The sequence below is a fragment of the Pundamilia nyererei genome, unplaced genomic scaffold (genome assembly GCF_000239375.1).
Source record: "Pundamilia nyererei isolate P.nyererei 1_Seehausen unplaced genomic scaffold, PunNye1.0 scaffold00007, whole genome shotgun sequence".
NCBI classification, from domain to species: Eukaryota; Metazoa; Chordata; class Actinopteri; order Cichliformes; family Cichlidae; genus Pundamilia; species Pundamilia nyererei.
Genome location: NW_005187408.1, coordinates 6,748,993 through 6,761,179, shown reverse-complemented (window position 1 = coordinate 6,761,179; position 12,187 = coordinate 6,748,993). Strand labels below are relative to the sequence as shown.

General features: G+C 39.9%; 1 protein-coding gene across 1 annotated transcript in view; it reads right to left on the bottom strand.

The window, feature by feature from the left end:
- Positions 1 to 12,187, bottom strand: part of LOC102210371 (sodium/hydrogen exchanger 9-like) — a 60,507-nt gene that overhangs the window by 2,823 nt on the left and 45,497 nt on the right. Inside the window, exons 13-14 of the mRNA XM_005722729.1 lie at positions 6,913 to 6,958; positions 5,434 to 5,489 (exon numbers count right to left, since the gene is read on the bottom strand). Coding sequence (XP_005722786.1) covers positions 5,434 to 5,489; positions 6,913 to 6,958 — 102 coding nt within the window. The remainder of the gene's footprint in view (positions 1 to 5,433; positions 5,490 to 6,912; positions 6,959 to 12,187) is intronic.

Below are 12,187 nucleotides of genomic sequence, written 5' to 3'. Positions count from 1 at the left end.
CTAAGGAGGGAGAAAAGGAGAGAATAATATCTTCCTTGGGATGTGCCTGAGTGAGTTGTCTTCCTGTTGGCACTGCGTCCTCCTGTTCCATGCTGGCATGATACTCGACAGTGATGGTAATTATAACTGCTGGTTCTGCTTTCTGCTACACAATGGTGTCAGATTATATGTGTGTGCGTGTGTGTGTGTGTGTGTGTGTGTGTGAAAAATTGCTGAGTAGTTATGTGGGGGTAGAAGACCAACTGCTGCTTCAGCCACCATCACAGCAAGCACAAGTCCCACGCTGCACAACCCGCAGGTAACCTTTTACTGACCTTTCATGAGTTAGGGCAAGTATTAGAGTTATAATACATGTGATCAGCTACTAGAGTTCAGAAACTACAAAGCAGGTTAGTGTGGTTTGGTTAAATGCTTGCTGCTTTTCAGGGGCTTCATGAAATCTTTTCATGCTATGTTTGCCAGGAAACCAACACAGATTTCAGCAAGTCATTCTAAGAAATGGTCTAGCACATAGCACGCAAAACGTCTCCAACAACAACACACTGTTTTTATCTAACGTAAGTTACTTATGCTATTTAAGAAATTGGTTGTAAATAGCCTGTTTATAACTTGTGTGACAAACTTTCCCATTGTTTTACCAGTATTTTAACATTTAAGCAAACGCTGTAGTCGGAAATGTCCAATACAAGCGCTGTTACAGGCAGCCTTAATGATTACACATGAAATGCGAATCAATTAATAAACAAAAACGTCCAGTGGTACAACTAGTGAGGAAACAAGAGAACAGACAGAAGTTGCAGTTACCCTAACTCATCACACTCTCAACACCAATGCACAGTATTCTGATAAAACTTTGTAGGGGTGAAGAGTGGGGTCCAGTTAACAATCCATTAAAATTTCATGTACATCCACCAAGTACTTCAAGGCCCACTTATTTATTTATTTATTCATTCATAGGTAGAAAAATGACAAAAAGGCTTATAAATTAGGAAGTATCTCACAAGTGTGGTGTGTACTGTCGACATAGAAATACTGTATAAAAATGTAAAATATCATGTCACATTTAACCTCTGACCTCGATCTGAATTCCAAAGTGATGATAATGTTATATAGAGCTATTTAAAACTATGTTTCTTACCACCATTGTTTGCATTGAGAACATATAAGCATATAGGGAATTCAATATGTGTATTACTTTGGACCTCTGACCTCTTCTTCAAGGTCAAATAGGGTCAAGCTGTCATGAAAAGTTTTTTATTTTTGTTTTATCTTTAAGGAAAATATTGTCAAGAGAAAGAGGATGAGCTGCCTTGGCAGTTTGTGCTTTGTGTTTTTTCTTTTTAAACTGAGTTGATAACATATCCCTAAGTTTATCTGTCAGTGACTCATCCAACCTGGAAGAGATAACTTTGTTAGACAGCAGCATCTACAACAGAGAGTACAAAAGCACACAGGAGTGTGAAACGTCAAAATATACCTTACTGACAGTACAATTACTGTACATTTGTAGCTCAGAGGACTGAGTTGAATTGGCCTCCTTCATTAAAGGCCATGAGATGCATGGCCTTTTGTTAGCCCCTTCCACTGATACACCCACTGTTCTCAGTACTGCTTATTCTCCTAAAGACATGGGAATTTCCATGATTGCAGACTTTGATTGCATTGCATAATGAATACGTATACACTTCTTACATAACATCAAAATGTAAGGAGGAGATATTTACAGTGGGTGCCACTATGCTCTACTTGGTGCTTCTTTGTTGTATGGTATTGTTTAACCTTGTAATGCTAAAAAATATGGGTAACACGCCTAGACTTGATTTTCAAGCCACAGAACACCCATGTAATTAACGGCATTGTACTTCTTTAACACGGGAGAAGACATGGGTGGCTTCTGGGATTCCAGATCCAAAACAAAAACATGTGGTTGCTGGGCTAACGCCACAGTATGCAAACCAATTCAGCTGGAAAGATCAAACAGGCTTTGATGTCCCCCAGAATGAGTGCTTGTCCTTATGAACCCTAAAGCCAGGCTGACGGGGAAACAGTTAAGGAAGCAGCAGTGTGCCTCAATGATGCAGATGGTGAGCCAAGTTGAGGCTCAATTACCTGGCAGCAGGATTCCGGCTGAGGCTCCTCTCACCTGGTCCACTTCAAAGCACCTTCAGAATATGTTTTTCCTCCTCATCAATAGGATACATTGGTCGGGCCTTTCATCCTCCTTCTCTCATCTCCTCTTTTCTCGCCCGCTGTCATATTTGCATGCTTTACATGATTCCAAAAACCCATGATATATACACGAGGTCTGGTAAAAACACACAGTCTGTTAAAATGTGCAAGTTAACCCAATATTATAAGCTTTAAATATAGCCATGGCAGGAGTACAGTTCGTGCTGTTTTTTGGCTTTTAATCGTGTGTTGCAACCAGCAGACATATCATACAAATGTTAGCATGCTAGCACATGTAGGGACTGGCTAGCTGGCTCTTTAAAAATAGTGAAGAACAGTCTGTCTGTCACAAGGCTACTGGTGAAGCTATTGCATAAGACAGAGACAGAGGATTACTATTATCTAAAATTTGGTCAGTGAATATAATTCTTTATCAAATTAACCCACTGCTCATTCTCAAGTCAATATTTAACATCTAAATATGTCTTAAACATTTAAATGGAAGCTGCAAAACTAGAAAGAAGAAACCGTTTCACATAAACAAAACGGAAATATGTCCTAATCAGATCAGAGAATTTCTCAGTACACTCAACCACATCCACCTTGCTTGTGTTTTGTGGTTTAGTAGCCTGAACACTACATGTATTTGAATTTACTTACAACCTTTACAAACTTTATGGTTTCTAATCTGTCTGAAATATAAACCAATACTGCCTGTTAAAAACAGTTCTCAGAGTAAAATATGTCACAATGAACTCCTTTGAAATGATTTTCCAAGACTAAAACTTAAGACAGACTTATTGAAATGTTAGCAAAAATGACCCCATTTACACTTGTTTACATGAAATGAATTTAGTCAGAGCTCAACCAGTAAAGGAATTTTAAGACCAATACTTGAGGGTTTAAACATCTGCTAAATGTGTGCTGCTGCGAAATTGCATAATTTTTTCAAAATCTGCTGAGCAATCTATGCAAGACCGACAGACAACATGGCTGAAGGGTGTTTCTCGCATCTCTTCTTTAGTTTTAAAATTTTTGTTTATCAGATAAAAAAAAAAAGATATGTAATATCATAATATTGATATTACATACTTATACATAAAAATATTGCTGTAATATCAGCAACATTTGATAGATCAGTCAGGACTTCCTACATTGTTAATGTTATCAGTGGCATATGCACAAAGTTTGAGCTCTCTTTTTGGTGATTGAAATTCTAGCATTAGCTCTTTTTCCATAGACTGCAGTATTATATTAATGTGCCTTGCTAACAAAACCTGTTAGCATTAGCTGATAACTTAGCACTCTATCCCCTTATCCAAAAATGATCAGTTTTTCAAAAAAACCCCTGGGCAGTATAAAATAATTATTCCCTCTATTATCGTGAGGGTTACGTTCCAGGTGATAGGTGAAAAAGCATCAATTAGAAAGCATGTTTATTTTATTATTTTATGTACATCCAAAGGCAGGTGGTGCAGGGTGTTTTACATATAAAGCACCTTAAATGTGAGAATAATGCCTTGATCCATCGGCTGGATCAGCGATGTGGTGTTTGGTGGTAAGAATTTAATTTGTACACCTTCAAACGACAGGTCCCTTTTATTTCAATTTAATATTCTTTTAATATAAGTTTAAATAAATATGTGATATTTTCATTTCAATTGTTAGAAAACGGTTATTTTACTGCAAAAATAATTACTAATTTTAGGCCATACATAGTTAACTCATTCACTGCCAGCCATTGGCAGTGAATGAGTTAAACCCATTGACTCATTCACTGCCATTGACGGCTATAGACGTCAATGGCAGTGAATGAGTTAAACATGTTTGTTTAATCTAATCTCAGGGTGTAGCTTGTTACTGTTAGCCAATATACAGTTTTACAGTCAGATCTACCCTCTCTCGTCGTATCTGGTTTCAGAACTACACATACCAGCTCTCACTGTTCATGAGTAACATATTTAATACCTCACAGTCTCAGGCTACTGTTTCAATGTGTCTCAAGACGTAACAAGAACACAGACTACACACACACTTTATACTACTTATTTTAATAGTTATGAGCGGACCATGACTTTTCAGGAAAGGAGGGACACAGGGACCTTCCTTTCCTTTTTGATCTCTTTCTGTGAGATCAGAAAAGAAGAGACAAACTTTTGAGAAACATTTTTTTCATATTCTTAGATATCCCTATAAAATTTAAATAGATAATTATATAACCCTTTTGAGTGTTTAGGAGTTACTTATGTTATTTATAACTCTTCCTGCTTTAATGTAAGTTACATCAAAGAGAAGAAGGGAAAAAACTCTGTATTAAACTATCAGTCATGTTTGAACACACTCACCCATTCATTTTCATGGGTGCCGGTATAAAAAAATGTATTTAAATATATTTTGCATGCTGCCAAAATAATATTAACCTTGTAGCCTGATTTGTTTCATTATCAAAGGTCAGCTACGTAGCCGGGATAATGCCATTTCTGCACTCTCATTCAATTAAAAAGCACAAAACCCCCCCAAAAACAAACAAAAGCTCAATTACGCATTAAATGACTATTCTTAATGATGATGCCATCAATCCAACATTGCACTGTTTTGCAGAAGAGATAAAGCCCATAAAGTAAGATGATGTGCTCCTTACCAAGCACCAGGTCATGAAGTCATTAGGGAGCAAAATTCAATTAGCTTAAACTTAATGCAATCCTCGTGAAATCTTCCTGCAAAGAGTACAACTGTTTTCCTTCTTCAACTACACTCTCTGCTTACAAGAACATCTTACCACGTTGTTAACACCAACAGAGGCGGCAATAGTTAAGCACTTTGGGAAATAACACATACTATTGTGCAGTTGGGGAGTGAAGTTCAACACCATTCCCACAGAATAAGTTTGCAGCTAGTAAACCCTTAACTTTGTTTAGAATAAAGACTGACAGAGAAGCAAACTGTTTGCTTTGGAAATGAACTTTAGAGGTCCTGGCCAGATTTTGTTATCCTCAGACAGTCACTATAGCTGACTGGCCCTTTATTTATTGTTGCTACAGACAAGAACATCAACCTTGTATGTTTGCTAGCAGGCCACACACGTTCTTTCTGAACTTTCTGTTTGTCCTGATAGATAAGGGTCTTTCTTCAAAGTCTATGTAATGAAGCACTATTTTTTTCTGATACTCACAGAACAGTAGGGCTCCACAGAGCGCTGCGTTAATTATTGTGAGTGCAAGCAGATGTGAGAGTGCTTTGGAGAAAAAAGCAGTGAAAGGATACTTGTAGTCGAGAGAGTGCCACAGGCCCTGTGTTGTGTCTGGCCTCTCTGTAGCAATCTGTAAACCAGAAGAGAACCAATGTTACTCGCCGACAAACAAAGCCCGTCTGCCGTGGGCTGTATACGGTGCTTGATGGAAATGCCGAAAACCTGCACCTGTGCATGGTCAGCAGGGCCATATCACATGACCACAGCTTGAACAAGAGGGTGAGACCTAATAAAGGGAAAATCCTATTCCCAAAAACTGAACTACCAATAGAGATCCCTCCTCATTACAGTAAGAACAACTGCTCTGGTCTTGCATGCATTCAACTGTTTCCATAAAAAAAGAAATAAAAAAGCTCGTCTCCCCACTGGGATCCTCCTCCAGCTTTACTTGGCCACACTATCTATTTGGCCGCTTGATACCAGAGAGATGCCCAGACCTTGTCCCATTCATAGCGTGCAGATAATCGTCGGTTCAAATAAGAGAGTGAATGGCGAGCTGCTGGGAAGCAGCGATGGCAGGGTGGGTGTATGCACAACAAAAAGCCACACTCAGAGGGCCTCTGTTGTGCTCTGTTCTGGATATTGCGCAGACCATCACTCAAAGCGAAAGCGAAAGCGCATTTCCTCTTGAAGTGTTCTTCACTTTAATGCCATGTGGTCTTAAAATAAACAGCAGACCCAAGATTAAAGGCTGGACGCCCATTATGTGTCAGTAGGAGAGGATGGAAGGATATGCTGTAAGTACAATATTTGCAGAAATTATACATATTAGTAAATCCCTATAATGTACAGTTCTCAATATTTAAATAAGAAATAGTGTGAAAGAAGAATGTGTTGACCACAAAACCGCTCGAAGTTTTATAGTCATCACTGCCCTCTCTCACATGTTCAGCGAAGCTTGCTGCTTCCAGTGCGACACAATGCGTATGTAGGCAGAATCACTTCTTGTAACACAGTGAAATGTAAGTGACTGTGTGACAGTCAATATTAGAAGCTGTTGGGCCAATACTTGTTTTTTTTGGTGTTGAGCATATTCTTGGCAGCATTATTTTCTTAAGTTTAATGTGCACTCTTTCTAACTAGAGTAGCCCCCTGAAACAAATCAGATACATTCGTAAACAGACTGCAATGATGTTCAAGCTTCAGCATGTTAAACCACACGGAATGACAATTAACTTGCCGTAACCCATCGATAAACAGTGGCACTAATATACAATCTTCTAAATGGGATTGGAGAAGCGATGCCTGCACATCAATGCAAATTGTGCTGAGAAGGATTTAGAAAGCACCGATTAAAAAAAGGATCAATTTGGAATATTTAGCCGAATCCAGTTATTTGACAGTCACATAATATGTGGTGCATAAAGAAGGAAGCTGATAAACATTTCTATTAAAAAAGGCAAAATTTGATCCCAGAAAGAAAAACAAGAGGATGAATAAATATAGTGAATTTAGAAAAAAGATTTATCTATAGTAGAAACAACTGCGCTTACCTCAAAAATGCGGTCCTCCTGGTTTTCATCTGGATCCACCCCCACTCTAGAGTGAATTAAAATAGAAGTACAGTGAAATCCTGACTCACTGTGCAATAATAATAAGAATTTCCAATAAGAAGAAGAATTCTCAGATGCTTTTGCTCTATAAGAATAGAACAAAGGTATTGGAGAAAATCTCCAATCCCGTTTGAATAGTCTAATGCTGCATGCAGCTTAGCAGGGAAGGTGACAGTCAGTCCCGTAACACGGTTTAGTTCTGAACATGACCTTTCAAACAGTTTCATCAAAATCAGCCTCATCTTCCACATCACACTGGGAAAATGTCAGCTGGGTAAACCTTTGATAAATGACAAACAGCGACGCAATTATGCTCGATATCATGCGCGGCTGCTGTTATTATCCTGTCAAGGTGTGTGGACCCCACTTTGCTGCGACAGGTCAGGGAGGAGAGGCCGACTGGCTGCTTGTTCACTCTGAGCTGAAATACAGTGACTCAACAACAGCCCGACACAGTCCCCATGAGCCACTTCGTCTCGCAATGAGAGTGTTATTTCAGAGTGTGCGTGCATTTGCTGCTTTTAAGCCTAAAACTGTCAGACTTTCTTAAAGCCAAATGGTGAAAATCTTGATATAACGACGTACCACCTGCAATCATCTACATATATACGACTGCACAAAACAGTGCACCAGCAGCACCATCAGTAGACTGGGGGCTTAAAGAGATGCAGGGAGGGAGATGGCTGTCGATTCTTGTTCCTGCAGGTCAGCAGTTAACTCTAATAGCCTGGCATTACTGCTCGGGACATTTTGAAATAGCCTTCTGTGCGTTTGTGTGCTTTTGTTTTTTTTGTTTTTTTTAGTGTGCTATACTAAAGCCTTTTACTAAGAATGCAGTGCAATAACACAAAAGACAGGAGATTCTCATCAGAGCATTACAGCTCTGCGAATGGTTGTACAGATTGTGTCTTGGCAGCCGTTCTTCCATAATCCATCTCTTTGTCAATGTTTGTCTTGACTGTGCTTCAGTTTCTCCCTCTCAGATGACTGCTCATCTTGTTTTTGCTTCTCGAATTTCAGCTTAGTCTTTGTATTTTCTACAGTGCAGTGGAGGCTGCTTTGTGCCTCAGTGTGACACAGATGCTTTGGTTTGAAACTGTCATAAAGAAAAATCTGGACGTGAATGTATTTGTTGTCTCACCTGATATACGCTGGTAGCATATCCTATTACAGAGTTTTCTCTCTTTGTCACCTAATAAATCTAAAGGGTCTAATATAACGATAACCTGAGTAAACACAACGTGCAATTTTTAAATGATGATTTCATTTGTCGAGAGAAAGAAACTATCCAAACCTACTTGACCCTATGTGAAAAAAAATAATTGTCCCCTAAATCTAATAACTGGTTATGTTGCTCTTGGCAGCAAGAACTACAATCAAGCATTTGTGATAACTGGCAATGAGTTTTTCACATCACCGTAAAGGAATTTTTGGGCCACTCTTCTTTGCAGAATTGTTTTAATTTGGAGAGTTTTTCGAGCATGAACGGCTTGTTAAGTTCATGCCCAAGCACCTCGATCTGATTTAAATCTTGACTTTATCTATGCCACTCCAAAACCCTTTGAATCCATTCAGAGGTGGACTTGCTGGTGCGTTTCCCAACATTGTCCTGCTGCAAGTGCGCTTGAGCTTCAGGGCACAAACTGATGGCTGGACTCTCCTTCAGGAGTTGCTGGTAGAGAGCTGAATTCGTGGTTGCATCAGTCATACCAACTTGTTCATGTACTGACGCAACAAAGCAGCCCCAAACCATCACACTACCGCTACCATGTTTAACTGTTGGCTTGATGTTGTTTTTATGAAATGCTGTGCTAGTTTTACAGGAGATGTAAAGGGAGTCAAGTTTCTCATCAGTCCACGGAATATTTTTTAAAAAGTCCTTAACTAAGGAAAGTGAGGCTTGCATTTCTTTAGATGCTGTTCTGGGTTCTTTTGTGACCTGCTGGAGGCGTCATCGAGTAATTTGGATGTAATTGGGAAGTTTCATCAGTGTTTCAAATTTTCTCCATTTGTGGATAATGTTCTCACTCTGATACACTGTAGTCACGAACCTCTAAATATGAATAATTCTTCCTTTCCAGACTGACAGATGTCAATTATTTAAGATAAGATAAGATAACCTTTATTAGTCCCACACGTGGGAAATTTGTTTTGTCACAGCAGGAAGTGGACAGTGCAAAAGTTATGAGGCAAAAATTAGAATACAATACAATACAAAGAATACAATTTTCTTTCTGCTCTGTTTCTTTAGACTGTGGCTTGATGTGTTGCTATTAGAGATCTTTTAGCTTACATCACTTTGTCACATAGGTGCTATTTAAGTGATTTCTTGATTTAACAGATCTGGGAGTAATCAGGCCTGTGTGTAGCTAGCGAAACTGGCCTCATATGATTAATCACAGCTTCTATCACATCATCAGTTTTTACCTTACATCACTTAACCCCAGCCGTCGTTCTCCTCTTCTTTTTAATGTAACATTTTTCATATCGCTATCATCTCTACCCTTTCTTTCCCCTTTGTCTTCCAACCCCACTTCATCTTCTCTTTGCTAATTTGTCTCCCCTTTTAGCATTTCAATATCCATTTCACTCTCTCAGATCGCTCTTCCTGTCATCACCACCTCTCACCTTCTCTCAATCCTTGTTCTTCTTTCTCACCACCATCTCTCTCTCCTCTATTTTCTCACCACCACGTGGATCAATTCTTTCTCTCAACAGGAACAGAAGGGGAACTGAGATCAAATTTGTGCTGAATCATTCTTAAATTCCCTGAGAACTGCTTTTATCATGCAAGGGCTAAAATGGAACAATTTATTTTAGGGCTGTGGAAGAACCTTGTGGATGGGGCAGGCTGTGACAGGCACATGCAGCCTGCACTGCATGTGACGCATCCCCTTTAGCTGGTGGAATGCATTCTGTGGCGACAGGCTCTGTCGCTGAGCTGAAAGAAAGAGGAAAGGGCAGATATGTTGCAAGGGAAGCGAACCAGAAGAGAAAGCTGCGGGTGTGAGCAAAGAGGAGATGGCGAGTGCAGCAAAAAACAACAACAACAACAAAAAAGTAGTTTTGAGTTTCTTGAGTATGACGGAAGAATATCTTTGCTGACAGTGTCAGAATGAGTGGAGAGTGTGTGTGAGAGGCAGGGAGAGTGAGTGAAAGATAGGACAAGACAGCCAGAGACAGACAAAGAGGGAGAGACATAAAAGAGAATGGAAAAACAGTTATGTGGGGCTCTCACTCAATCCCAATGCAAGAACGGAACAAGGAGATAACAAGGCAGTGGGTGTTTGTGAGCCGGTGTCCTTTCATGGCCTTGCTTTTCAAATTGATACGCACCCTGTGCACTGGGATTCAGACAAATCAAGTCCAAACTAACTACCCTGTGACTGTGAGTTCACATGAATAACTCTGTAAATGAATTAAAGTGGACAGCCAGGGGAACGCAGCGGGAGAGAAAAGAAAGCGCAACAGAGGAGGAAACGCGTGTAAACTTTGCATAAATTTATATCTACTACAGGAAAATAGGGGCGCAGACGAGAGCTGAGTCATAGATACTTTTGTAATGAGCCTCCACAGGAATATGCGATCCTCCCATGGCCCACTTGTTTCTCCAAATGAGGCAGAGTTACCCCCATTCTGTAAGGAAATCACATCCCATGCAATAAAAGTCAGTCAAAAAGAAATTCACCGAGGAGCAACTCGATCTCCTGCAATCTGGCAAGATTGTAAGACAGAGTTGGTGCTCCTGTTGTGCAAGTCCTCAGCATTGTACAAAATCAGTGGCCTTTTTATGTGCTGATACAATCATGTGTTGCAATAAGCTCCAGTGCTCCTCAAACAGCTCTGGACATATTCCAGGATGACACAACACTTTGTACGGGGCCCTTACTTGACGACTCAGCCGGTTCTTTTGGGGAACATTGCTATTAATAACAGCATGTTTTTAGGCCTGAGTTCTTTTATGTAAGAGAACGAACTTCTTTTCTTTACCTTATCTTGCGCAGCCATACATAAAAGCTGGAATTACACAGCAGAAAGCACCCTCGCACACTCATAAATATCTCCTTACAAGTTAATACTTCCACTGTGCCTGAGAGAGAAGTGGAAGAGTGAAATAACTTGGCCTTGGGCAATGACGAAGTATGCGGTAGGAATGTGTACGCGCAAATGTATATGTGCCCGCGTCTCCATTGGACTGTTATCACTCTAGCTGACAGTAATGGGCTGATAAAGCTGAGCTCACTGTCTTGCAGGCACACTGAACATGAAGCCCCCTGAGAGACTACAACTGCTTTGCATGTATACCTCATTTATACACTGGGGGGAGTCTACAGGTAGTGTCTCAATGTGTTTGGCGGAGATTTTGCCCCCCAAAAAACGACTTGCAATTGTTTATTAAGGAAAAGAAAATGAGATATAATTGGAAGCTTAAGTTAAGAACAATCAAATAAGCTTCTTTTTAAGTTCAAGAGCTCAAGGATGAAATACTTAGCAGGCAGGGTAAATTAAGTTACAGCACTCTTCCCTTGTGCTGCGCAGGCGATGCACAAGATGCTCCGAGAGAGAGGCAGGGGATAAGGAAAACACGGAAGAAAATCGAAATAGGGAGGGGGCGAGACAAAGACAAAGAGGCAGAATCTCACAGGGACTGTGTTTGCACTATACTGTGAGTATGGACAAGAGGAAAGCTCATCCTTCCAGTTTCCTGTTTGAAAATCCCATTTGGCTGTTCTTCTCACCGGGGACACACTGATATCATATTTGACAGCTCTCAGGAACAGAGCCTGGAACCAAAGCTGACACATACGCGAGGATATTTTCTGGGTTTAAATTCTGCCCCACAGACTTTCCAGCTACAGCAAACACACTTTACCCCCAATCATAACTACAGAGTACTTCCAGAAAACAGAGCACTTTAAATAAAGTATTGAATGTAAGTGTACAGATGCTGTTACATACGCCATATCGTATAAAGGCGACTGCAAGCTCAACGGAAGCAAAATACATGTACATGTGTGTATTTGAATAACAAATAATTTATTGCACTACAGTTAATTCATCAGTAAAAGTGAGTAGGTGCTACAGGTTATACGGGTTATATCGCAAAAAGGACGTATATGACTATAAAATAAAATCCCCAAACAGTGCAGACATCAATACCTGCAATGACTCATAGGCTGGTTTTAAGATTTCAATGTAGTGTAGGCTTGGCACT